Raw genomic sequence first — 27,984 nt, 5'->3', positions numbered from 1 at the left:
ACCCTGTGGAAATAGGCTTGAACTGCAAGATAGGACCCTAAAACAAATAAAATGGAATAAAAAAGCATCCGTAAGACGGATGGGCGAACAAGTGGTGTCCATACGTAGATGGGGTCCCAGAGGACATGTAGAGCCCACCCCCTTATTTTTCACGCCCCCAGGGAACACACAGCGGGGTTTGGAAATTTGTCGTGTACACCAGCCCTAGGACCTCGGCTTCGTGGACCGATTTAACGATAGTGGGTAATAATAATAATAATAATAATAATAATAATATGCTAATGAGCTGATACCCATACTCACATCATCCACCACTATTGATTTATAATAATAATAATAATAATAATATGCTAATGAGCTGATACCCATACTCACATCATCCACCACTATTGATTTCCTCACGATTCCCAAATCCATCTTGGTCCTGCATGGAGAACATGAGGAGAACATGAGAACATGAGGAGAACATGAGAACTTGACAACATGAGGAGAACATGAGAACATAAGGAGAACATGAAAGATAAAGGTGAAACAAAGAGTTTCTTATAAACTATAGAGCATTTTCGTCGTGTCACTGCGGTGTCGCTGAGCCAAGCGAACGCGGTGACACTTGAAACCACAGCTATGGTTGCTGCTCTGAGTGGCTCTATAGGGGGAGGTTAGTGAAACTCTTCATAACCCTTCATGTATTCTGCTCCACACACAAGGGTCAAACTTCAGGACTGAGACTGCTTGGATTGGTCTCAATAGAAACATTTAAAGTGCTTGTTGAGGACACACGACTACATAGCAATGTAATCACTGACTGTTTTCATCTGTGATGTTCTGTGATTCAACTGCTTGTCGTTGTGTTGTTTTCATTGCTTGTATTGATCTTATATGCTGTGATCAGGGCGTCCTTGAAAAAGAGAGCTTGCTCTCAACGTCCATGAATTCAATACCAAAGACCGTAAAAGGACTTATTTGGGATGCTCCTTTTAGGCAGGGTGTTTAACTGTACTTGTACTGTACTACATGTTATTGTATTGACTATACTTGTACTGTTCTCCATTTTTGTCTAATAAAATATTCAATCAATCAACAGGCTCCCCTGAATGAACTAGAGCATCACTCACTCGACTCACTGTCGAGGTGCCAACTTGTAAGTAGGACCATGTATGGCCTTCCTGTGCGCCAGCAGAGCACGTCATGAGGTGCACTCACCACTGGCATCACCAGGAATGCTGGTCCCTCATTGGCTGTTAATGATGACGTTGCCAGAAATGCTGCTCTCTGATTGGGCTACGGTCTTAAACATAGACAGACACCGTACGTACGTACGTACGTACGTAAGTACGTACGTACGTACGTACATACATACCTACATACGTACATACACAGCCGAATGTAGTACTGCAAGGTTCCCCAATTAGTTTTCCCCAAGGGCCGAATTAGCCTATGTCTAGGGTACCAAGCCGAGGGCCACAACATAGCGGGGGGGGGGGGGGGGGGGGGGGGGGGGGGGGGGGCGACGGCAGCATTCCCACTACTCCAGCGACAGTTCAGATATACTAGTGTTGTTGCTGCTCTTATACCACCATTATTATAATTATTATGATAAATGCACTCCTTAAAGTTGAAACAAAATAAGTTAAGAATCAATTAACCAGTCTACTTGAAAAGTATGCATCTGTATAACAGCAGCCTAAAACGTTTTTTCTTTTACTTTTTTCTTTTTTGACTGGGGTTGGTGGGGGCCGGACAGAACCCCCCTGCGGGCCGCAAATGGCCCACGGGCCGCCTATTGGGGAACCCTGTAGTACTGTGTGCATATTACTTGTTGTGAGCACTGGCACAAGTAATAAAGGAAAAAGAAAGAAAGAGGGACGGCCATAGCTGGTTCCTCCGCCTACGGATCCCAAGCCTACTTAAAGCCGTACTCTTCCTACTCTTTACTCTTTGATAGAGACGAGGACAGCAAACACGTGAGATGAGACATTGCAAGACAGAGTGGACAGACAGACAGACAGACAGACAGACAGACAGACAGCATGAAGGTACATGAGACGAGACAGAGAGGACAGACAAGGAGACACATGTACTGTACGTATAATGTATGTATGTACATAGTGTTGTATGTATGTGTATAGTAGGACCCTCCAGAAAAATATGATTATTACGATTGCAGAATTTCCCACATTCAATCAGCTAAATGCCGTAGATTATGCAGGGGTCACATATTTTCAAAAAGGCCACATAATCGCATTTTTTTGGCCCGCATATTTCGGAACCACCCGCATATTTCACTGCATAAAATCACATAAAATACAACATATATCATCACAAAATCAAGGATCTTTGCCCGCATAATCAATGATTTTTCCCGGTGTTTTTCTGGAGGGTCTAATATACAGTATGTATGCTAGGTATGTCCGTACCTTCCCAGGAAGTCGTCCTGGTCTGGGTGTTATGTATGTATGTGTGTGTATGTGTGTGTGTGTGTGTATGCTAGGTATATATGTAAGGTAATGTCCCTACCTTCCCAGGAAGTTGTCCTGGTCAGAGTGTTATATGCTAGGTATATGTAAGGTCATTTTCATACCTTCCCAGGAAGTCGTCCTGGTCTGGGTGTTATATATGTATGTGTGTGTATGCTAGGTACATGTACGTATGTCCGTACCTTCCCAGGAAGTCATCCTGGTCGGAGTCCTTGTCATAAAGCTCCACCTCCAACTCCTGACCCGGAACTTCATGGACAATGACCTGATGATGTCATAGACATGAGACACAATGACCTGATGATGTCATAGACATGAGACACACAATGACCTGATGACATCATAAACATGAGACACAATGACCTGATGATGTCATAGACATGAGACACAATGACCTGATGATGTCATAGACATGAGACACACAATGACCTGATGACGTCATAAACATGAGACACAATGACCTGATGATGTCATAGACATGAGACCCAATGACCTGATGACGTACACGCGTACACAATGGCTACACACACCCATCATGTAGTCATGATGTCTATGATGGCTGTAGTCATTGTGTATGTGTGTACCTGACCAAAAATGTCTGAGGCCAAAGTTTGTTTTATCCCAGGGTCCCATTGGCTAAGCTTTGCAGGACGCGCTGTGATTGGCTAGGGGGACATAATAAAATTAACAAAAAAATAGCACCGCTCACATCTACAAGCTATAAGACGTGCCATTTCCAAACACACATCCTGCTATCGGCAAGACAGTAGATTTTCAGGGGATTTGCAGAACACTACGCTTGTAGATCAGCTATTTTTGTTATTTGTATTAACTTATTTCTTTCCACTCCCCTCCCCTCCCCTCTCTCTTCACCTCATAGATCTCTCCCCACTGTGGACTGAGTGTGTTGTCGACATGCTTTGAGGTGAAGCTCTGGGGTCCGACCCTCAGCAGGGCGTAGGGGTCCGACATCCCCCCTATTATCCCTCTCACGTAGTTGTCCTTGGCAGGAAGGTCTGAGGCCTCCAGGAGGTGGATACGCACCACACCCTGAAACAGAGAGTTCATGTTCATATACATTTACACTCTAAAGAGAGAGAGAGAGTTCTGTTCATATATACATTTACACTCTAAAGAGATAGAGTTCTGTTCATATATACATTTACACTCTAAAGAGAGATATAGTTCTGTTCATATATACATTTACACTCTAAAGAGATATAGTTCTGTTCATATATTTACACTCTAAAGAGAGAGAGTTCTGTTCATATATACATTTACACTCTAAAGAGAGATAGAGTTCTGTTCATATATACATTTACACTCTAAAGAGAGAGAGAGTTCTGTTCATATATACATTTACACTCTAAATGCTGTTTAGAGGCAAAACACAATTGCTTTGCGAGTAAACGCCGGGCGATATTTACAAAGATGACCACAATAGCGCTCTTGCGGCCCACGAACACGAGCAAGGATTTCATGGGACCGCGTCCGGCGTCCGCTCGCCTCTCCGCCGCTTTCCTTCTCCTTGTGTCCCAAATAACCGCAATAATTACTATAACTAGGGTGTGTCAAACCGCCTCCTGTCTGAAAGCGGCTTAAGAGAAAGAGTGTTCTATTCATAGATACATTTACACCACTAACAATGAGTGAGTGCAACACTCCATTCAGTATTTAATATATTTTATATCATTTTTTATCAGACACACTCCCTTCCCTTAGAGAAAGGTTCCCATTTTAACTTAAACACCCTGACTGATACATGTGTGGGGGCCGCGTTCTGTAACTTAAAGGTATGGTAAGTGATTTCACTTAAGTTTCAGTCTTCATGTAGGTGACAGGCGGGGGCCTTCCTCCAATCATGATCAAGTGGGGGCGGGCCTTGGTTTGCGTAAGGCCCGCCCCCACTTGATTGGAGGAAGGCCTCACTCTATCCTGAATGGAGGAATCAGGATGTCACCCAACAGTTTTGGTGGAGCAACTGAAACTGCTTTTTTCTCCTCACAGTAGTAAGGGGATTTTATAAGATATTTGACCAATCTGCGAAGTACTGTAAATCGTTACTGAGAAATTTCTTCACCAATGGGTTTCTAAAGGTGTGTAATAATACGTACTAAAAGGTTGAAATTAAACTCCTGGGGGAAACCTCATAAAAAACTGATTTGTGTTTGTGTCCCATTAACTTTACCATACAGGAAAGAAAAAAAAGAAAAAAAAAATGCTTTAAGTAGCATGTGAGGGGTCAAACTAGGGTTTTTTTATGATGCTGAATCCATTGCAAGCATTTGTTTTGCATGAAAAACATTCCTTGGGCTAAAAACGGACCCACAAATCGATGGTTTAGTGATGAATCATGACTTTTCACAGTTTTGTAAGCCCACGGAATGTTTTTCGTGCAAAACAAATGCTTGCAATGGATTCAGCATCATGAAAAACCCCTAGAAACATGCTACTTAAAGCATATTTATTTTTTGTATTTTTTTCCTGTATAGTAAAGTTAATGGGACACAAACAAAAATCATTTTTTTAATGAGGTTTCCCCCGGGAGTTGAATTTCAACCTTTTAGTACATAATATTACACACCTTTAGAAACACATTGGTGAAGAAATTTCTTGGTAACGATTTACTTCGCAGATTTTCTTATGTTCCCCTTACTACAGGAGATAAGGCTGAAGTACAAATATGGACCAAACACTCTATAGTAACTAGTACTATCAGAACATAACACTCTATAGTAACTAGTACTATCAGAACATAACACTCTATAGTAACTAGTACTATCAGAACACAACACTCATGTAACTAGTGCTATCAGAACATAACACTCTATAGTAACTAGTGTTATCAGAACATAACACTCTATAGTAACTCGTACTATCAGAACATAACACTCTATAGTAACTAGTGCTATCAGAACATAACACTCTATAGTAACTAGTACTATCAGAACATAACACTCTATATTAACTAGTACTATCAGAACATAACCCTCTATAGTAACTAGTGTTATCAGAACATAACCCTCTATAGTAACTAGTACTATCAGAACATAACACTCTATAGTAACTAGTAGTATCAGAACATAACACTCTATAGTAACTAGTACTATCAGAACATAACACTCTATAGTAACTAGTACTATCAGAACATAACCCTCTATAGTAACTAGTACTATCAGAACATAACACTCTATAGTAACTAGTGCTATCAGAACATAACACTCTATAGTAACTAGTACTATCAGAACATAACACTCTATAGTAACTAGTACTATCAGAACATAACACTATAGTAACTAGTGTTATCAGAACATAACACTCTATAGTAACTAGTGCTATCAGAACATAACACTCTATAGTAACTAGTGCTATCAGAACATAACACTCTATAGTAACTAGTGCTATCAGAACATAACACTCTATAGTAACTAGTACTATCAGAACATAACACTCTATAGTAACTAGTGTTATCAGAACATAACACTCTATAGTAACTCGTACTATCAGAACACAACACTCTATAATAACTAGTGTTATCAGAACATAACACTCTATAGTAACTAGTACTATCAGAATATAACACTCTATAGTAACTAGTACTATCAGAACATAACACTCTATAGTAACTAGTACTATCAGAACATAACACTCTATAGTAACTAGTAGTATCAGAACATAACACTCTATAGTAACTACTAGTACTATCAGAACATAGACCCATTTTGTTATTATTTGAATTAAATGAAATCACTTAGACTACTACCTTTAACAAATAGCCACACAGACAAGTTAAGGGTTATCATGGTAACCAGGCAACAGACGCTTGCTACAGGTGCTGGTAAAATGAAAAACTGCATACGTCATGACGCAACGCGCCCAGAAGCAACGTGGAGCGTCTATTCTCCATTGACTCCTATTCTATGCTGTAACATAAAAACGTCTCTATCTCTGAATAAGGTGCAAATAACGCCGAAAACTGTGAGAGCCGCTCTTTTTCACAGCTACACCATGCCGTGATGGTCGGCCCCGGTTAGGATTTTAGTTCTAAGCTTCTGGGGCACTTCAAATTAAACTAGACAATAAAATGACCTCAAACATGTTTGTGCCAAGAAAACTATCCCTTTAATGTGGTTAGGGTTAGGGGTCAGAGGTTAGAGGTCACTAACCCTAGGCAGGATGTTAGGGTCAGGGTTAGAGGTCAGTACTCACCCTGGGCAGGGGGAAGCGGAGCTGGGCCACATGCAGGTCAGGAACCAGAGGAACTGTCAGACGGTTGGGGAGAACCAGGAAGGCAGCGATGGCATCCATGATCACACTGTCTGACATGATGCTAACAGGAAACAGGAAACACAACATGATGCTAACAGGAAACAGGAAACACAACATGATACTAACAGGAAACAGGAAACACAACATGATGCTAACAGGAAACACATGATCATACTGTCTGACATGATGCTAACAGGAAACAAGAAACACAACATGATGCTAACAGGAAACAGGAAACACAACATGATGCTAACAGGAAACACATGATCATACTGTCTGACATGATGCTAACAGGAAACAAGAAACACAACATGATGCTAACAGGAAACAGGAAACACAACATGATGCTAACAGGAAACACATGATCATACTGTCTGACATGATGCTAACAGGAAACAGGAAACACAACATGATGCTAACAGGAAACACAACATGATGCTAAAAGGAAACAGGAAACAACATGATGCTAACAGGAAACACATGATCATACTGTCTGACATGATGCACGAACAGCCCAGAACAAACTAATTAGTGTCGTGCTTGCTCATCCTCCTCGGGCCCACCTTACCGATCATCACCATGAAAGCGTGGGGTGGCTCAAAGTAGCTGACAGAGTACAGCATCTTGCAATGGGCCTGGGCGGGGTTGCACCAGCAGTTACTAAGTTATAACGTAGCCTAGTTGTAACGTAAATGGCTTCTAAGTCAAGACTTACGCATTACTAAAATGTCAGGTGTTGCACCACACAAATTTGTTCTTACGTATCTCTAAGTAACAACTAAATATTTACACCACCCCTTGGGCAGCACTAAGTCTTTACTAAGTAACCTATCTATGGGAGTAGAGCAACTACACTAGCCTACTAAACGTGGCAGACAGCATTATTTCGTCTATTTAATTAATTCAACAATGAAACGACCCATCTGTTTAAAACATACATTAAGCCCTATATACATTTCGGCCATTTGAAAATAGCCGATCTACAAGCTCACGATGTGTCTGCTATTAATAGAGTATTTCTATATTGTAGGATTGATAATTTGAGTACTTTTCAACCACTGCATACAGCACAACAGCGAATTGAACGGTGCGCTCTCTTCCCCTGTGTCTCCAAATATGCGCTGCCCTGCGTTACTTCACAACGGGGGAAAATGTATGAGGAATATAATTTGTGATACAATCCGTTTACAGGGCAGTGCGCTGCGCAGGGATGCGCTCGCCCTGTGCACGGATATCAGTGACTTGTGTACATGCCAGTGGAGAGACGGAGGTCTCTGTTGACAAAAGACGATACAAGCTTTGTTTCCTTACTAGAAACAGTTCGTTTTCATTGGATTCGGGAGCTATGACGTCATTTTATGCGACTATACATTACTTTAGGAACAGTCTACGCATTACTAGTTACGTTATGCCTTAAGCAGTCGTGGTGCAACACCTGTTAGTAACTCACTTAGTTACAAACTAACTAGTAGTTACTAAGCCTCTAGTAAGGACTTTACTCCCTAACTTAGGGCAGAACTTACGCTCTGGTGGTGCAACTGGCCCCTGGTGTACAAGATACACTACACCACTAAGATACCCATGTACCTGACTAAATACTGGTCTACAAGATACACTACACCACTAAGATACCCACATACCTGACTAAATACTGGTCTACAAGATACACTACACCACTAAGATACCCATGTACCTGACAAACTACTGGTGTACACGATACACTACACCTCCAAGATACCCATGTACCTGACAAACTACTTCCTAAAGGTCAAGGATGTTCAAGATCACAACACCAGAGGCAGCTCCACTAATCATGTTCAACCTAGATATTTAACACTATAAAAGGCTCTAATTCGTTCTCCTGCTATACCGCCAACATTTGGAACGTCCTTCCGCAAGCCTTAAAGGAGTGCAAATCCCTAGCCTCCTTCAAAATTGGTATGAAAAGTCACCTTCAGTTGGCTGCTACTCGAGACTTGTAAATAGACTAAGCCCCCATGATTTCCACCCCAACCCCTCTTTATTTGGTCATCCTCCGCTGCGGTTCATTGGTGCAACTGATAAAACAGGACTGGCGGAAGTGCAGAAGTGTGGAAAGCATGCTGCCACTTAAAGTGACTGTACTGACCAATCACAGTGTGTCTTTTCCGGGACTTCAATAAAAAGCAGCTTTATTGGCATGAGGAGAAAACGTTTACATTGCCAAAGCAAGAGCCTCTGGGAAAGAGGGAGTCCCGCCTCTGATTGCCTTAGAAAATGCCAGTCCTCTTTTACCACCGCCCCAGAGGAGGTCTACCTTTCTATGTCTATGGTTGTCCAGGGAAATCCAACAGCAGTAAAGGTCTTTGAACTCAGAGTTGAATGTATTTTTTTCCATTTTTAACTCATCCACTAAAATACAGGAACCTAACTAGGTTTGATTGAGAAACGTGTTGCACAATCACAATCACAATCACAATCACATGTGAGACTATACTGTATAAACTGATAAACTTTAATATTCAAATCTATTTCTCCACAGAATCAAAGGTTTTATGGTCATGATTCACCAGGATCCTGGATGGATTGGTTCTAGGGTTAATAATTGATAATTGATAGTAGCACCAGTAAACCACACTCCCTGCTCTGTCCTACATGTTGCATCAATACGCTAGTGTTTTGGTGAGAGAGAAAGACAGACGGACAGACAGACAGACAGACAGACACAGAGACAGAACTCACTTGAGTCCAGGGATGTCCAACAGATTAGTGAGGCCCGTCCAGTTGATGTCCAGTTTCTGGTAAGAGGAGACGAGCAGACAGGAAGGGGAAGGAAGAGAAGCATCCATCAGAGTCATGGAGGAGGAGAGGAATCGATATGTTGAAACATTAAAGCCCATTTAGGCCCATGTACGATTTGAAGATTACTGAGCCTCTGTCGCAGCCAAAAACTAAATTCCAAAACTATTTGATAGCTTACACATTTGGCTTTAATAGAAAATGTTCAGAAAAACGTTTTTTTTTTTTCTCCAAAATGACTGTACTACATACTATACATGTACTGTAATACACACAAATGTGTTCCCGGCCTGAGTGGTAAATGTGTACCCATCTATAATGGGTTAAAGCCCAGTGTGATAGAGGAGGAGGAATCAATAAGTTGCATTAAGGCTCAGTGTGATAGAGCAGTGGTTCTCAACCTGTGGGTTGGGACCCCCAGGGGGTCCCCAAATTATTTTGGGGGGTCCCCAGATGATTAACTTATTGTGCAACATTGTTTTCTCACTCAACAGTAAACAAACCAACATAAAGTGTTTAGAGGGTATCTGCACTTTTCTAAAGTGACAATTTAAGGAATACCTCTAAAATGACAAATTAAACAGAAATTGTGAAAATAGCAAATCTACATGCTCACAATGCCTCGCTTTGCAAGGTGTTGTGAGCATACATATAGATCGGATATTTTCACAATAGAACCGTGATATACAAAATGTAATTCCTCTACTCTTAGTGCTTGTCAGGGTGGGGTGGGGGGTCTCCAGCTAAAATAAGATTATTTTGGGGGTCCCGGCCTGAAAAGGTTGAGAACCACTGGGATAGAGGAAAGGAATCAATATGTTACATTAAGGCTCAGAGTCACGGAGGAGGAGAGGAACATTACGGCTCAGCCCTGGACGTACCGGTCTGCGGATGAAGAACATGGTGACCGCTCCCACTATCGGCACGTCTCCAACCAGAGGCTCCAGAATCACTCTCATCATCCCATGCAGCTGGAGAGAGAGAGAGAGAGAGAGAGAGAGAGAGAGAGAGAGAGAGAGAGAGAGAGAGAGAGAGAGAGATAGACATAGACATAGAGACAGAGAGAGAGAGAGAGAGAGAGAGAGAGACAAAGAGAGACAGACAGCGAGAGAGAGAGAGAGAGACAGACAGACAGACAGACAGACAAATATCAATATTTTAATATATTTCAACATTTCTAGAGCATAGCCTAAGTATATAAAAAAAAACATTAAGTATATAAACCTTTAATCATCAATACAAACCTTATTAAAAACACATTCATACCTGAATTCCTTTGACTCCGGCCTTGCAGAAATATCTCTTCACCTCAACGTCGATTTCTACATTACCAATATAGCTGAGGAAAAAAAATATATATTAAAACTAATGATTTCTACATTACCAACATAGCTGAAGAAAAGAATAATATTAAAACCAGTAAGACTCCCTAATCGGGAGATAAGCGACCGTCAGGTCGCAGCGTGATTTTAGGGCCAAATCTGTAGGAGTAGTGTCCAAAAATGTGTTTTAAAAAATCGGCCTGAAGTGGCGCTAAATGGGACAGATCCATGTTGATGACATGAGTGTAGAGCAAATGTGTACCGATTTACGTGATTTTAGGGCAAGATGTGTAGGAGCAGTGTCCAAAAATGTGTTTTGCAAGAATCTGCCTCATGGTGGCGCTAGAAGAGGGCCATGTGAGAATTGATGGGAGGCAAGGAGTGTGTGTGCAAAATTTGGCATGGATCGGGGCAACGGTTGTGGAGATATGAGCACAAAAGTGTGACGTGTGACGTCACGTGTGACAGACAGACAGACAGACAGACAGACAGACAGACAGACAGACAGACAGACAGACAGACTGACAGACTGACAGACAGCTGGTCGAGGTTTTGATAGTAACTGCGACCTGACAGTCGCAACTAATGATTTCTATGCATTACACAACCAAGATATTGCAGTTATTGCACAAAGCCCAGAGTGCACCAATGCAACTCCTTGCAACAGCCATTGGGGAGAATGGTTGCAAGCAGTCGCACGCAAGGTTTTTGTTGCAAGGACCAGTTGCATTAGAATGAGCATGAGAACTGGCCTGAAGAGAAGTTCACAACAAGCACTATAAGGACAACTGTCCTCATAGTTCTGCTGTGAACTGTCTTCCACTTAAATGTTTTGTTTTTCCTTTAGTTATACAAAATAATCACAGTATAATGGCGGTTATGACGTCGACACCGCTGTATGCATTACACAACCACGGTATGGCAGTAATAATAATAATAATAAACTTTATTTGTATAGCACCTTTCATGACATGAAATGCAGCTCAAAGCGCTTTACAGGGCAGAAGATGAAGCACAAGTGCTTAACAGAGAAACAAATAAAATAAAAAATAAAAATAAATAATTAATTTCAATGATTACAATAAAGCAGAAAAAAAAACATAAAACATTGAAGAACAATTTCAGAACAGTGCGGATGTCAATTTAACTGCACAGGGATTTAAACATTCAGCTAAAAGCAAGAGTAAAGAAATAGGTCTTGAGCTGTGCTTTAAAGCTATCCACAGAGGCTGCCTGTCTTAGGTGTAGTGGGAGTTTATTCCAAGCTGTCGGTCCGTAGAAGCAGAAAGCTGCTTCACCATATTTTTTATCTGTCATTGTTGGCGCCTCAAGTAGGTCTGCACTAGAGGACCTGAGTGGGCGGTTTGGAACATATCTATGCAGGCAGTCATAGAGGTATGAAGGTGCCAGACCATTTAGAGCTTTATAAACAAGTAAAATAATTTTAAAATCAATCCTAAAAACAACCGGGAGCCAGTTTAGCGACGCTAAGACTGGAGTAATATGTTCTCTTATCTTAGTTTTAGTTAAAACTCTGGCTGCATTTTGAACAAGTTGAAGTCTGTCAGTTGTTTTCTTTGGCAGACCAGAGAGAAGTGCAGTAGTAGTATTGTGGTTATTGCACCCAGCCCTAACTGCAGGACCAAATCCTTTTCCAAAAGAGACACGCGCGTCCTTCCAGACCGTCCGTGGGCGGATGGGGGCAATGCATAATATTCTATGATTTTTTCAAAGGTTAGTGAAAACTCTCTGAACGCTGGCAGCAGCTAGGGATGGGACGATAATTGTTATTATCGTTTATCGTGATAAAAAACACTCACAATAATCACATCGTGGAGATTTACATTTATCGTGAAATGATCCTGCGTCATCAATTCACCTTTTATTTGCTGAGCTGCATATCCGGTATACCATTTAAACCCTCTAGAAATAACGTACTTGATAGTCTTTTTTTCACTCTCTACCAATTTTCTTTGTCACAAGCTCACAAAGTCTGACAGACAGCTGGTCGAGGTTTTGATAGTAACTGCGACCTGACAGTCGCAACTAATGATTTCTATGCATTACACAACCAAGATATTGCAGTTATTGCACAAAGCCCAGAGTGCACCAATGCAACTCCTTGCAACAGCCATTGGGGAGAATGGTTGCAAGCAGTCGCACGCAAGGTTTTTGTTGCAAGGACCAGTTGCATTAGAATGAGCATGAGAACTGGCCTGAAGAGAAGTTCACAACAAGCACTATAAGGACAACTGTCCTCATAGTTCTGCTGTGAACTGTCTTCCACTTAAATGTTTTGTTTTTCCTTTAGTTATACAAAATAATCACAGTATAATGGCGGTTATGACGTGACGCGTTGTGACCTTTTAGATCTGCAATTTTTGGGAAAAGGTTCCGCCCCAGGATAATGGATGATGGGGATATTTGGATCATCGCGATAATATCGAAAATTTCTTTGGTCACAATAATCGTGACATGAAGGAAGCAAGCAGCAGCAGGACAGAGCATGTTCTGACTCTGGAGGTCGACGTGTTCAATCCATGAATCCATGAAGTCTAAGATTAAGGCTGGGCAATATATCGTAAATGTATCGATATCGAGGTATCAACATGCAAGGTATACATATCAACGAAGACGGCTAGAAATTAGGTATTGGTGTACAGTATGTGTCAAATTAATTAACAGACACACTATCCATGCACGTAGCACATGCAAAAAAGCAGTCCATCTGTAACCAGGTGTGGTTATTTCAATAAAACCATTGTTAGTAAATGGAAATAAGACATTTAATTTATTTATTCTATGTGTACTGTGCAGAGTGCATGCATGGATATGCTATTCATTATCTGGGTTAGGCAGGCAGTGGACCTAAAGCAGAAAAACATTAAACATGATATAATGCAATTCTTTTTAATAGTATTATCGAGTAATATCGACATTGATGTATTCAACAAAAAAGAAAAAATATATATTTGAATATCGAAGGTTTTCCTAATATCGCCCAGCCTTTAGATGTTCTCCTGATGTAGAATAACTCCATAAAGTGTGTCTAGACCTTCTAATGATGAATAACTCCATAAAGTGTGTCTAGACGTTCTAATGATGAATAACTCCATAAAGTGTGTCTAGACGTTCTAATGATGAATAACTCCATAAAGTGTGTCTAGATGTTCTCCTGATGTAGAATAAATCTATAAAGATGTTAGATTGATGTTCTACTGATAGAATAACAGATGCTAACCTGATGTAGACGTCCAGAAGAACCTGACCTTTATCGTTCTCCGTGTGAGCTTTGATCCCAACCACCTTCATGGCCTGCAGAGGACAACAACATTACACTCATTTACTGTTATGTTTGATAGCAGTATATATCATTTACTGCTCTGTGTTTGATAGCAGTAGATATCAAACTTCTTAATTTCAAGGATCTCAGTTTGATATGCATTAGACCAGTGGTTCTCAACCTCATCGGATTATGTATCGGATTATGTATTATCCTCCTACTGTACATACATATATATACATATACTGTGAAGTCTTTAATTATACCAACCTGTTGCACATGGAACACACTGAAGTCTTTTACAAAATGTTATTGTACAGTAGCTAGTACGGAGAAATAATGCCATTGGTGTATACAATATACCAAACTTTATGCACATGTACAGCTGAGGATGCTTTTTACATTCTATTTGCTCTTTTGCCTTTTGCACTCTTTCTTTCCTAAGCCATTATTATTTATTAATTTATCTTAGATGTGTTGTGTTTTTTTGTTGTTCTGCTGTTTTTTAATATACATATACTGCATTGTCTGAAGGAAGCCGAACAAAAATAAGTTTTACTCTTATGTACCTGTACAAAAGATGTAACAATAAAGTACAACCTTGAACCTTGTAAATACATAACAAATAATCATATTCAATCAAATAATCATATTAGCGCCATATTAGTGAGGGTCAAGGTCAGGGCTTGGGTCAGCTCACCTTGTCTCCAAAGTCCACCTTGGTGAAGGTGAGGGTCTGCAGGTGAGAGCTGGAGGACCTGATGGAGGGAGCGATGGTCTCCACCAGCAGCTTCTCCAGATACTGACCTACGAACGGCCACACCTGTTGCAGCACCTGATGGAGAGAGAGGAGAGGAGAGTTAACCTGGTGGAGCACCTGATGGAGAGAGGAGAGGAGAGTTAACCTGGTGGAGAACCTGATGGAGAGAGGTGGAGAGGAGAGAGTTAAAGGACAACCTTGTTTTTTTACAACAAGGGTTCATATTTTAGATTGTAATTAGAGAAAAGAAAAAGTGAGTGTTAAAATGTTTTCATTTGCTTCGTTCTATTGTTTTATCGCGTTTACCGTGCTAAAATGTGGGGCATGCGTACACATGGGGGCATGTGTACAAGTGGCTAAATATGTCTTTTTATAATAAGCCAGCAGTTTCTTTATTGCTATTTACAGTAACACTTCTAGCCCCCATAAGTCACATCCAACCATGAAAGGTTGCGTTGTATCTTGGGAATGGGCTTATTCTGTGTAAAATGACATATTTAGCCACTTGTACGCATGCCCCCAACCACTGAAATAAGAATCTCTAAAACAATAGAAAGAAGTAAATTAAATCAATGTAACACTCATCTTTTATATTCTTTAATTACAATCTAAAATATGAACCCTTGTTGTAAAAAAATAAAGTTGTCCTTTAACCTGGTGAAGGTGTGCAATTGTTTGGAAATAAGTCACTTTTTGGGTGAACTACTCCTTTAAACTCTGTCAAATGACAAATGACAACCAGCACAAATATCCAATCTACACTACTTGTAGATCTTCTGTTTGCTATTTGAACATTTTGAACATGTAATGCCACGCCCTACATACGCAGGGTGATGTGACAGACAGGGATATGATTATTATTTAGGTTTATTCACCCTACTGTGAGGAGGAATTCAGATCAATCAATGATCACTGACAACACGAGGAGACAAGACAATGTATTAGGTGGTGGTGATGGTCAAGTTTATGTAAACATGATATCATGGTCAGATATACATTAACACTCAGGTCAGTGGTAAGGTAGTTCTGCTAAGAAGAACGGTCAAACACTAGAGTTATACTGTGTGGCTCCAAGGCCTCTGGGACGAGCTGTACCATAACAAGATAGGCTTTACCAAAACACTAGCTACTGAGGCCTGCAGAAGGCCTCTCCACTCCTAACTATCAAGTATCAGTATATGTTTCATAAAGAACTAGATATTAAATATAATCACTACAGGGTTCCCACACATTTTTACCAATTTATTTCCAAAACGTTTCCAGAATATTTAACTCAATTTCCAGGACTATATAACGATAATTCAGCTCACCAACGAGTCACTTACTCCTGCACAGTGCCCAAAGACAGGTAGTGTATGCCAGTGGTTCTCAACCTTTTCAGGCTTTGACCCCCGAAATCATATTTGAACTGGGGACCCGGCACCCTGACAAGCCCTAAGAGTTGAGGAATTTTGTATAACACGGTTTTATTGTGAAAATAGCCGATCTACATGCTCACAACGCCTCGTGAGCATGTAGATCGGCTATTTTCACAATTTCTGCCTCTAATATTTGACAATTTGGCCAATGTTTAATTTGTCATTTCAGAGGTATTAACAAAATCAATAACCAAAGACAATGCATAGCTATTTTTTCCAGGACCTTCCAGGACCCTTGATCAATTCCAAAACTTTTCCAGTACTGGAAAAATATTTTTCTAATTTCAAAATATTTCCAGGAATGTCATGACCGTGGGAACCCTGTCACTAATAATGTCACACATAATCAATCATGATAATATAATATCTTCTACACTACATAGTGTAGAGCAGGGGTAGGCAATTATTTGTTCCACATGAACAACAGAAAATATTATGGAGGTCTGGGCCAAAAGGCAGTGCTCCCCGCAAGATGTGCTCCCCGCAAACTAAACACACAGCTTTACCTCCGACTTCAGTAAATACTTAGCAGTACATTTTTTGTTGAAAACCTGGCATTCGGCATCGACTTTTAGCCACTTTAGCCATTTTTGATGGGTAAGGTAAGGCAGGTCATCATGACGTGTGACCAGTCTGACCACCTGCTTGTTATTGAGACAACATCCAATGATCACGCACATGTGCTGATGTACGCATTGCGTCCATCAGAAATGTGTCTATTTTGTAATTTGCCATTAACCCTACACTGCCGGTCAGTACCCAGGTCTGGTGTAGAAGATGTGAATGTGGCAGACATGGACAGCCATATTTCATGTGTCCTGGTTGGATTAAATTCCTCCCTGATTAAACTGGAGCTGCTGTTTACATTCCATGGTAGAAGTCTCAGGCACTGCAGTGAGTAAATAGTCTTTGTCATTCCAGCTCTGCAAATATTTATAGATCTATTATCACGCGATAAATATTAATAGCTGTACAGTATTTGTCACATGTCTGGAATGACATGAGCAACGAAGGGTGACAAAATACAGTCTCCTCAGCTGTCACGCGAACACACAGTGTGTGAGTTGCTTTTAATGTCAGCGCACATCTTCACTGGTCACACTGGAGTGACCGGACACTATGGACACACTGGAGTGACCGGACACTCTGGACACACTGGACACTCTGGACACAACGCTTACATTTACAATATATGGAAAACCAGTCCAATAGCCCAACAGCCAGTTGTGAGTCAGGCACCAAAATGGCTTGTGGCGGCCCTGCTCATAAGCATATTGGATATAGTCAGTTTTTTTTTCTTTTTTTTTTTATCACTTTTAATCACATTATACCTTTACTATCATGTTTGGGTAGGGCTATGGTTCAGTACTATACTGTTGGGTAGGGCTATGGTTTCAGTACTATACTGTTGGGTAGGGCTATGGTTTCAGTACTATACTGTTGGGTAGGGCTATGGTTCAGTACTATACTGTTGGGTAGGGCTATGGTTTCAGTACTATACTGTTGGGTAGGGCTATGGTTTCAGTACTATACTGTTGGGGAGGGCTGTGGTTTCAGTACTATCATGTTTGGGTAGGGCTGTGGTGTCAGTAGGTTGCAGCCATGTGTCTCCACCCCTGGTACAAACAGACATTGTTTGGATGTGTCTGTGTGGTCAGGTTAATCCATGGGCTGATCTCCTCCCATAGTGTTAATAACACACACCACACAGTAGTATGATCTTATGAAACATGTCTGAATGTGTCTGCAGGAGGTTTAGGCCTCAGTTAAACGTAGAGTTGTACACTGCTGTCATGCTCAGTAAATAGCAGATCTACAAGCTTGTGCGTTGTGAGCTTGTAGATCTGCTACAGTATGTACGGTGTGCAACAGAGTGGCTGAGGAGAGTGTTGTCTTGATGTGTGTGTGGGGGGCCCAGGGTGGGTGTTCTTTTTTGACCGCTCCCAGAACAAAGGGGTCTCATTCAATGCCTGAGGATAAATGGACTGAAATGCAGTGTGTTGACCAGGTGGTGTCAGGTGGTCTACAACCAGGACCAGCTGGCCTCATCCATTATTATAGAGCTACATAGTAATTAAAGCAGCTCAGTGGTCTTGTGGTTAGAATGTCCGCCCTGAAGCTGGGAGATCAGGGTTCGATCCCCGGCTGGGTCATACCGGGGTGATAACAGTGGTGACATTAAAATGAGACTCAGTGCCTAACAGTGGTGACATTGGCTTATTTGTATTTGGCAACGTTGCCTTGAGCCCTTTGAGAAGAGACTTCCCACCATTGTAACAGTCTAACCAAGTTCTGTGTGTGCGTGCGTGCGTGCGTGCGTGCGTGCGTGCATGTGTGTGGTTGTTGTAACACTGTGAGCAGTGGAGTAAAGTAATCAAGTACATTTACTCAAGTACTAACTGTACTTGTATGTACAATGTTGAGGTATGTTTTACTTTACTGAAGTATTTCCACATTTTATTCTTATTGTTTGGCCCTGTTGCTAGTATTGAGTACTATTGCTGTGTTGACATGGCGGTGAGATACTTGTGTTGCACTGACTAGCATTGACTTTTGTTTGGCACTGCTTTGTTAAGTTGTGCTATGAGTATTGCTTTTTTTTGTGTGTGACGTGACACTTACCGGTATGATCTTTGAACGTTTCTTAGGCACTTTATGTGTTTATTCTTCTTTTTATTGTGCCTTTGTTTTTTTATTAGTTTTTTTACTGTACACTACAGTACTCTTTCTCTTACCTCTTTGTAACGTGTAACCTTAAACTGCTGTGCTGCCTCTGAGCATCTCTATCTATCTATCTATCTATCTATCTATCTATCTATCTATCTATCTATCTATCTATCTATTTTTGCTGCTTTAGAATGTGAAATCCTGTAAAAGTAAGAGTTTTAGGACATAGCATGAGGTTGTTGCAGCCGAACACAGTGGACATATATATCAGGGTGACATCTTTACGTAACAGGAAGTAGAACAACAGTTGCAGTTTACACACGGCCACTGTTTACTAAATATGAGGGTTGCTATGGAAACAGGCCGGATTCCATGTGTTCCCAGAGGGACCATGTGTTCTAAAAGCTGCCAGGGGGCATTAAAGGAGCTATAGTCAACTTTTTAATTTTAGCCGTTGTCAGACTGACTTTGTTTACATCCCTCTTCTTCTTTTATATGGAATCCATATAAAAGAATAGAAGAGATTGATTATTTTATCATTATGTTACGCTTTTTGTGGTCATTTTTGAAAAGAAACACATATGAAGCTTAATTCTTTTTAACAAAATATTTTCGAAACATTATTTTTATTTTAGCATCCGTTTTTCAAGAAGAAGTTGACTATAGCTCCTTTAACATGTCATTAACATGTCCAGGGCAAAGACTTTAGCTGGTTGCACACTGCACAGCGTTTTTTTGTTGCATTTTGGAAATCCGAAATCCTCGAAAGCATTTTTCAGGCCAAGCAGAGAGAGAAGAGAGAGAGAGCAAGGGACCCAGTGGCGACAGTTGCGAAAATAAATACGAAACGAGCGGCAGTGTTCAAACGTGATTGACATAACGTGAGATCGAAATTCACTCCGATATTCAGCCCGAAAAACGCAACAGTGTGCAAAGACCTTAAGTCCTTGCCTGCAAATGTTATTTTTTTTAACACACCATTATAATGTTCATACTTCAGAATGACACTCTCATGTCCCTCTTATGCCCATATATGGAGATCCCTAATGTCATCATTCAATAAGCCCATATGGGTGGGGTCCGCCCTATGTTCCCCAGGTTCTATGTTCCCCACCCACCCTACCCACCCCCCCAAAAAAGGTTCTATGCTCCCCACTCAACCAAAAAAAGGATCTATGTTCCCCACCCCAAAAAAAGGTATAAGTTCCCAACTCAAATGCAGGAAATGGTGGGACATCTGGGCACTAAGAACATGTGGGCAATCCTGATTTAGGTGCCCACTCGTACAGTTGTCCAGGTGCCCCTAGTGCCCAGATGTCTCCACCCCTAAGTGCCCACTCGTCCAGGTGCCCAATCGTCCACATGCCCATGTCCCTAGTGCCCAGATGTCCAGGTGTCTACTCATCCATATGCCCTGTCATAACAAAAATATGGTGTCCAGATGTCCCTAGTGCCCCCTGTCCCACTAGTATTCGTCATTTCTCCCCATTATGTTCCATTGTGTGTTTAGAGTTGTTATTAATATTTTTTTAATTAGAAATGAATGTTTCCTGCATTATTGGATGAACATAGAACATATAACCTTTTTTTTTTTGAGTGGGGAACATAGAACCTTGTTGTGGGGGTAAGTGAGGAACATAGAACCTTGTTGTGGGGGTAAGTGGGGAACATAGAACCTTTTTTGTGGGTGTAAGTGGGGAACATAGAACCTTTTTGTGGGGGAAAGTGGGGAACATAGAACCTTGTTGTCGGGGTAAGTGGGGAACATAGAACCTTGTTGTGGGGGTAAGTGGGGAACATAGAACCTTGTTGTGGGGGTAAGTGGGGAACATAGAACCTTGTTGTGGGGGTAAGTGGGGAACATAGAACCTTGTTGTGGGGGTAAGTGGGGAACATAGAACCTTGTTGTCGGGGTAAGTGGGGAACATAGAACCTTGTTGTGGGGGTAAGTGGGGAACATAGAACCTTTTTGTGGGGGTAAGTGGGGAACATAGAACCTTTTTGTGGGGGAAAGTGGGGAACATAGAACCTTTTTGTGGGGGTAAGTGGGGAACATAGAACCTTTTTGTGGGGGTAAGTGGGGAACATAGAACCTTTTTGTGGGGGTAAGAGGGGAACATAGAACCTTTTTGTGGGGGTAAGAGGGGAACATAGAACCATTTTGTGGGGGTAAGTGGGGAACATAGAACCTTGTTGTGGGGGTAAGAGGGGAACATAGAACCTTTTTGTGGGGGTAAGAGGGGAACATAGAACCTTTTTGTGGGGGTAAGTGGGGAACATAGAACCTTGTTGTGGGGGTAAGAGGGGAACATAGAACCTTTTTGTGGGGGTAAGAGGGGAACATAGAACCTGGGGAACATAGGTACGGTCCCGTCTCATGTGGTCTTAGCACCACCTCGCCCTTAGGGCGTCTTACTAGTAGTATTGTCCACTCATCCACCACAAGCCTGGAGCAGCAATAGCAGCAGTAGCAGAAGTAACAGTAGCTCAACAGTTGTGTGCTTGAAGCCTGGTGTCTTTATGTGTGCAGAGAGAGAGAGAGAGTGAGTCATCAGCAGAGAATGACCAACAGTCTGCTGATTATCTAAACCCTAGAGGAAGGAACACAGAGTTCTGTGGGTCTTATTTAAACCCCTAAAGGTGAGGCTGATGTACGACGGCTGTTCCAATCTAAACGTTAAGACGCCTGAAGCACAGATTTATACTAGAGCCTCGTGCCGTCGTCGTTGCAAACTGAAAATAGACGATGTTCCAAAGCCTCACAGTGCGGAGCAGGGCTGCGCGCTGTGAGCTTGTAAAAATGCTCTATTCTGGTAGTGGGAAACACTGAGGGCACTCAACAACGCAGCAGAATCAGGCTGTTTATAGCCTGGTTTGACTGACTCAAAGAATGAGGATGGGGGGGGGGGGGGGGGGGGGTGGGGGGGGGGGCATTTGTTTGACTGGAATAAAGTTTTCTTTCTTTCTGTCTCTCTCTCTTTCTCTCTCTCTCTCTCTCTCTCTCTCTCTCTCTCTCTCTCTCTCTCTCTCTCTCTCTCTCTCTCTCTGTCTCTCCCTCTCTCTCTCTCTCTCTCTCTCTCTCTCGCTCTCTGTCTCTCTCTCTCTCTCGGACACTCCCCTCTTCCTGTGAGCAGTGCAGAACTGTGACAGTGGAAATGTTGAGTGGGTTGGACTGGCACTGTGCCAGCAGCATGTCTGTCTGTCTGTGTGCCTGTGTGTCTGTCTTTGCTGCATTAAGACAGACAGCCTGTCTGTGTGTCTCTGTAGTGGCGACCTGGCACGGTGCCTTCTGTCTGTCTGTCTGTCTGCCAGGCTACAGAGAAGCCAGGGGGAGGGGCTCTTCCTTCCAACCAACACCAGCTATTAGCAGAGTTGCCATGCTTGGGGGGTTGCTTGTTTCTAAAAGCATACTTGCTTATTTTGGGGCTTTCAGAAGTTTTAATTATTGTTTAACCCAGGATTTCACAAACATGTCGAGGACCGGAAAATATATATGGATTTCCACAAACTGCCCTTTCTGAAAAATATTTTGCACCAGACCCCCTCACCCCATACCAGCTTTGTGGTATGTGCCCATGTGGCCTATCTGTTAGGGTTGTTCTCAACTTCTCATAGACCTGGATGCTTATTTCTCTCACAGAATCTGGTAACGCCGCCTACTGGCCTTTAGCATGATGCAGCATCAGCCTGTGTGTAAGTGTGTGTGTGTGTGTGTGTGTGTGTGTGTGTGTGTGTGTGTGTGTGTGTGTGTGTGTGTGTGTGTGTGTGTGTGTGTGTGTGTGTGTGTGTGTGTGTGTGTGTGTGTGGCGCGCGCGCGCGCGCGCAAAGAAACAGACAGGAGAAAGAAGACAATATAGCAGTAGATGTGTCAAGATTTGCCACAATCTCTTGACATTACATTTCCAAACATATTAATGGTGTTAATTCTTCCTGTGTAGCAGCAGAATAATAGCTTGTATGCTGGACCGGTCATTTCTTACAGCAGAGAGAAAGCAGTAAACAAGGAACAATTCAAGGAAATGGTTCAGTGTGGGAGAATTACCTTATTCAGCCATTCAACCTTCTCCACGTCTGGAAAATTGACCTGAAATTAAAAAAATAAAAATCACAACATGAGATGAGATTACATAAGGAGAAGAGAGTGAATGAGCTCAACAAACACCCAGTTAGTGAAGTATGTGGCAGTTGACAAGTTGCTCTAATGTAGAACAAATATAAATCTGTCCCGTCAAATCTTTCATTGTGTTATAAAGTATGCTATGTGTATCATCTTTAAAAAAGCTTGAGAACCACTGATCTAAGACTACATAAAAAGTCTGTTAATCATTGTCAAAGTGCATATCTACAAGTTATTAAAATACCACAACACCAGTGGTAGCTCCACTAATCATGTTCAACCCAGATTTAACTCCAAAAAAGGCTCTAACTCGTTCTCCTGCCTTAAAGGAGAGCAAATCCCTAGCCTCCTTCAAAATCGGACTGAAAAGTCACCTTCAGACGGCTGCTACTCGAAACTCGTAATAGATAGACTACCTACCTACCTACCCTATTCCATCGTAATATTTCTTTTTATTACTATTATTTATTTTTCTGTGTTCTATCCGTCTGTCTTTCAATGCTATATGAGATACATGAAGTGGTTCCTGTGTAAATAAGCTGAAAAGTTTACTAGGATCTTGTTTTAGTTGACCATGATTCGTCATGAAACTGTACTTTTTCCAATGCAACCTTCTGATACATTCAATAGATACTAGTAAGACGCCTCAGGGCGAAATGCAACCTCACCCTTTATCTGGCCAGTGATGTATATCAGACCAGTTACCCATATATGGAGACCCCGGGTGCCCATATATGGAGATCTGTATATGGAGATATGCTGTGAGAGCCCAAACATGCTTACTCAGTTATTCGTTATGTGAAAGTCTTATGATGTCTATGACATCTGACATTTATGCCCATACATGGAGATCCCTGTCTGTAGAACCAGCCACACAGATATGGGCTGTCTTGGCCATATATGGATTCTGTTAGTATGTGGCCAATGTGGCCTCCATATATGGGCATTCCCATATGAAGTCTTGTTAGATATGGGCTTAATATTGATGACATCAGGGAACTCCATATATGGGCATAAAAGGATTTATCTTAGTGTGACATCACAGTGAAGCCAGAGCGTGATGTCAGAGCGACAAACCCATAGAACCACAGTGTCAGGCGTTATAGGCAGACAGAGATACGGACAAGCTGTGACCGTTCACAAACTAATCTGCGAACTACGGTCGCAATAATGTATAAATTGTATGTAACTGAAGCATTCAAAATTGAAGAATTCAAAATGCTTCAAAAATGTGCAGAGACTTGTCCTTGTCTGTGGCAAAGAGTTTCTGTTTTCCACACCATTATAATGTTCTTATTTTGATCATCAAGACCCAATTACTGAACATCAAGTCTCCAAGCTTTCTTCAGAATATGTATGACACTGATTTACTATGGGACTTGACTATGTATGACACCTTAGAATTCTGACTACTAGTGGTTCTCAAATGTTTTATTTGCAAGTAATATTCATATATTACTCACCCAGGCAGAGAGGTCTTACTGTACTTCCAGAGTTTATATTAATAATTAATAATACCCATTTTTCACCCTGTGTCAATTAGCTAATGCAACGCTGGGCGCTACACTCCCTCTGCCAAACTGGGGAGATGCATGCTTCTATGCATGAGGAGTCCAAGTTGCTTCTTTTCACCTGACAGGGGGGAGTTTGGAGTAAAAACTCCACACAGAAAGGCCCTATCGCCAGAGAACACACCCCCTATCGCCAGAGAACACACCCCCTATCGCCAGAGAACACACCCCCAGCGCCCACAGCGTCCCCCGGTGGGAATCGAACCCCAGGACCTTCTAGCTGTGAGGTGACAGCGCTACTGACTGCACCACCATGCCCCCTACATGTTGTATATAGTTCTCAACCAGGCAGGCAGCTCTATATCTTACTGTACTTCCAGAGTTTATATTTATATTAGTATAAATATCATATGTCTCACCCATGCCGGCAGGTCCTTCTTGTGTCTGGCCACGACGTACTCCTCGTTGCAGACCAGGTGTTGGGCGTTCTTCCACCTCATCTCCTTGGCGTCGCGGGCGTGTTTCCACCCGGTGTAGACCATCATGCCACAGAGCAGCAGACCAGAGCTGACCCGGTAGTACCCGGCCAGGTAGACGGGCAGCAGGGCGGTCAGACACTTCCCAAAGGTCCACAGCACCGCCACCGCACTGATGCCCTGCTGGCCACCGGGGGCGCTGTCTTCTGCTGACCACCACCCCGGGGGTTCACCAGATGTTAGCAGGAGAAACACAGCAAAGCATGACTAATGAGAACCAGACCAGGATGAAGTGACCGAGCTACATGCTCACAATGCCTCGCAACCAAAGACTGTAAAAAATATGGACGGTGGGAAGCCATTGGTTTCCATGCGAAAATGAAGCATTTTTGGCCCTGTGCCGCCATCATTGTAGAAATCAACGTTCATTGGTAGAAATAGTAGGCTACCATCTCGAATGCTATTGGCTGCCAACGGTCACGTGCAACCAGGGATACTTGGGAGAATGTGGTGTTGAGCTTGCCGAAAATAAAGCACACGAAGAAGAATCATCACAAGCCTATGAATACAAGCCCCTCCTACAGCATACCCTGCTTTAACATCAATTATAACATAAATTGGACAATATTTTCACAAAATGCATATCATGGTGATTGAAATGAGGCTTTAAATGATAGCGACAGGAACCATAAAGTATTTGTGACAATGTGTATTAAGGTAAGAAAATCAAATGTAAAAGTTCAGGGGAAATGAATGGAATCCTATGGAGAACATGTTGCTTCTGGTACCAGAACAGTGCAACTAGCGGCCAATCATAGGAACTTTAGTTCCGTGTTTGCTTCATTTTAAATCTGGACAACTGGACCCATGGACCCTATACACACACACACACACACACACACACACACACACACACACACACACACACACACACACACACACACACACACACACACACACACACACACACACAACCAGATAAAAACCACCAACATTTTACAGAAGAAAAAGAAGCCCCAAAGTAGCTCATAATAAACAGACCTGGCAACACATCAGTCGGGCTTTTCTCCTTCTCTTCGGACCCAGAGGAACCAGCAGAACCTTCTTCAGTGGAACCAGGAGGTTCTGTAGGCTTGTCCTTCTCCTTCTCACCAGTAGGAGGATCAGTCTCCTGGTTCTGCAACATGCTGCTACAGGGTCTATAGATCTATATCTTCAGGTCTGTTATTCTATAAATATCATTAGTCTAAAATGCTTCCAGAAAAAGTGGGAACCGAAGCGACAATCACTGTAAACTACTCTGTTATCCAAGTTATCCAAGCCTCAGTTCAGTGCAGAGACTAAAGCAAGCCACCCTGCTTCACTTGTTAGTTCCTTTTTTATTACTGATGTTTAGTTTAGTTGCGGTTAAACCAAACTAAAGCGTTATGAACATAAGATGAGGAAACGGTCAGTTGTTTTATCCGTCAGAGCCCAGGCCGTCCCATCCAGATGATCTGATCTCCAAACCCCCTGTTCTGTCCTGCCGTCCCGTAACTCCGTTACTGTTCAGATCTGTTCCTCTTCTGTCGTCCCGTTGACCGTTATTGCTGGGCTATAATTATGTTCTGTCAGCAAATCTAGGCTAGCAAATATAAGACTTCCGGTGGTCGATCTCTTCAGAATAAGAGTACCCCTGAAAACACTGAAAAACGATTCATTGGCTTGGGCCACAGGGTAGTTAGTGGTCCAGGCACCTAGGCTGGCAATCCAGACCAGCCTGCAGGCCCTGCAGGGTCGCAGGTTCGATTCCCGATCCCGAGGATCCTGACAGATCCTGGTCAGTTTTAGATGAATATAAAGTAGTTCCGGTGATTTGGCAGGGGCTCATGGCCCAATCATTAAAAATAGATGAATCCACAGAACTAGCGTCATTTGTATTGTTGACCTATTTCTACCAAATAGACCAACTTTCGTTCAACTTTCACCCCTCTGTCACATGGTACTATTATTTGTGTCCAGTATCACTACGCCGCTGCAACGTATTTCCCAAAAACAAGGTGCTTTGCAGTCAGCTGATCAGAACGAAACATCGCTCTATATGGTAGAAAAAGGCCAACAATACAAATGATGCTAGTTTTGTGGATTAATTTATTTTCAATGATTGGGCCACGCCAAACGGACCCCACACCATTGGAACTACTTAATATTCATTAGAAACTGACCAGAACTCTGACCACGGGACTCTGGTAATCAATTAATACATTTTTAACCACTGTTTTAATGGCAAGTATTTCACACAGCTTTATGTCAAAAATAGGTGAACTTACACTTCAAAGCTATACAACGAAAATTATGTTTCTGTGTAAAAATAAAGTGTTAATAACAAAACGATAGATAAATAGATAAATGATGTTCACTGGAGTGCAAATTGGACACTGGACAGGAGACGACTCTTTGTGTCGGCACTTTGAACACACGCATTCGGGGAGACCTCCTCTTCCACACCACACTCTTCAATAAGCCAGCGAGGTGTAAAATAAAGTGTTGTTGGCTTTCCAGTGCGACCACTCACAAAAAGCACCATTTTCGTACTCTAGTGGGCGCTGGACGGGAGACTGCCCTTTGCGTCACAACTTTGAACACACACACGTGTTCGGGGAGACCTCCTCTGCCACACCACACTCTCCGCTAAGCCAGAGAGTTGTAAAAAAAATGCTGTTGGCCGTCCAGTGTGGCCAGACGTACGAAAAGGTGATGAGAAAGTGAGTACACACGAAAAAGTGATGAGAAAGTGAGTATTGATGCCAGAAGATGAAAACAAACTTGCAAAAAAGGTTAACCTGTGTTTCATATGTTTGCCCTATTCTGGATTACTTGACAAATAATTTAGGAAAGAGGCACAAATTGTGAAAATACAAGAGGTG

At 42.1% G+C, this 27,984-nt stretch overlaps 1 protein-coding gene across 3 annotated transcripts in view; it reads right to left on the bottom strand.

Moving 5' to 3' along the window:
• Nucleotides 1-26,646, bottom strand: part of LOC308287661 (extended synaptotagmin-1-like) — a 78,136-nt gene extending 51,490 nt beyond the window's left edge. For all 3 annotated transcript variants that reach the window (XM_080728892.1, XM_080728893.1, XM_080728894.1), the window contains exons 1-12: nucleotides 26,120-26,646; nucleotides 25,022-25,284; nucleotides 23,017-23,058; nucleotides 14,830-14,964; nucleotides 14,088-14,161; nucleotides 10,791-10,863; nucleotides 10,406-10,495; nucleotides 9,468-9,523; nucleotides 6,687-6,807; nucleotides 3,351-3,527; nucleotides 2,660-2,742; nucleotides 376-424 (exon numbers count right to left, since the gene is read on the bottom strand). In XM_080728892.1, coding sequence (XP_080585018.1) covers nucleotides 376-424; nucleotides 2,660-2,742; nucleotides 3,351-3,527; nucleotides 6,687-6,807; nucleotides 9,468-9,523; nucleotides 10,406-10,495; nucleotides 10,791-10,863; nucleotides 14,088-14,161; nucleotides 14,830-14,964; nucleotides 23,017-23,058; nucleotides 25,022-25,284; nucleotides 26,120-26,264 — 1,308 coding nt within the window. In that variant the 5' untranslated portion in view covers nucleotides 26,265-26,646. The remainder of the gene's footprint in view (nucleotides 1-375; nucleotides 425-2,659; nucleotides 2,743-3,350; nucleotides 3,528-6,686; nucleotides 6,808-9,467; nucleotides 9,524-10,405; nucleotides 10,496-10,790; nucleotides 10,864-14,087; nucleotides 14,162-14,829; nucleotides 14,965-23,016; nucleotides 23,059-25,021; nucleotides 25,285-26,119) is intronic.
• Nucleotides 26,647-27,984: the final 1,338 nt, after the last annotated feature.

Source organism: Nannobrachium achirus, assembly GCF_963921795.1.
Source record: "Nannobrachium achirus genome assembly, chromosome: 6".
In the NCBI taxonomy this organism is placed as follows: Eukaryota; Metazoa; Chordata; class Actinopteri; order Myctophiformes; family Myctophidae; genus Nannobrachium; species Nannobrachium achirus.
Note: the sequence above shows the minus strand (reverse complement) of the source record. Positions and strands in the feature narration are given on the sequence as shown.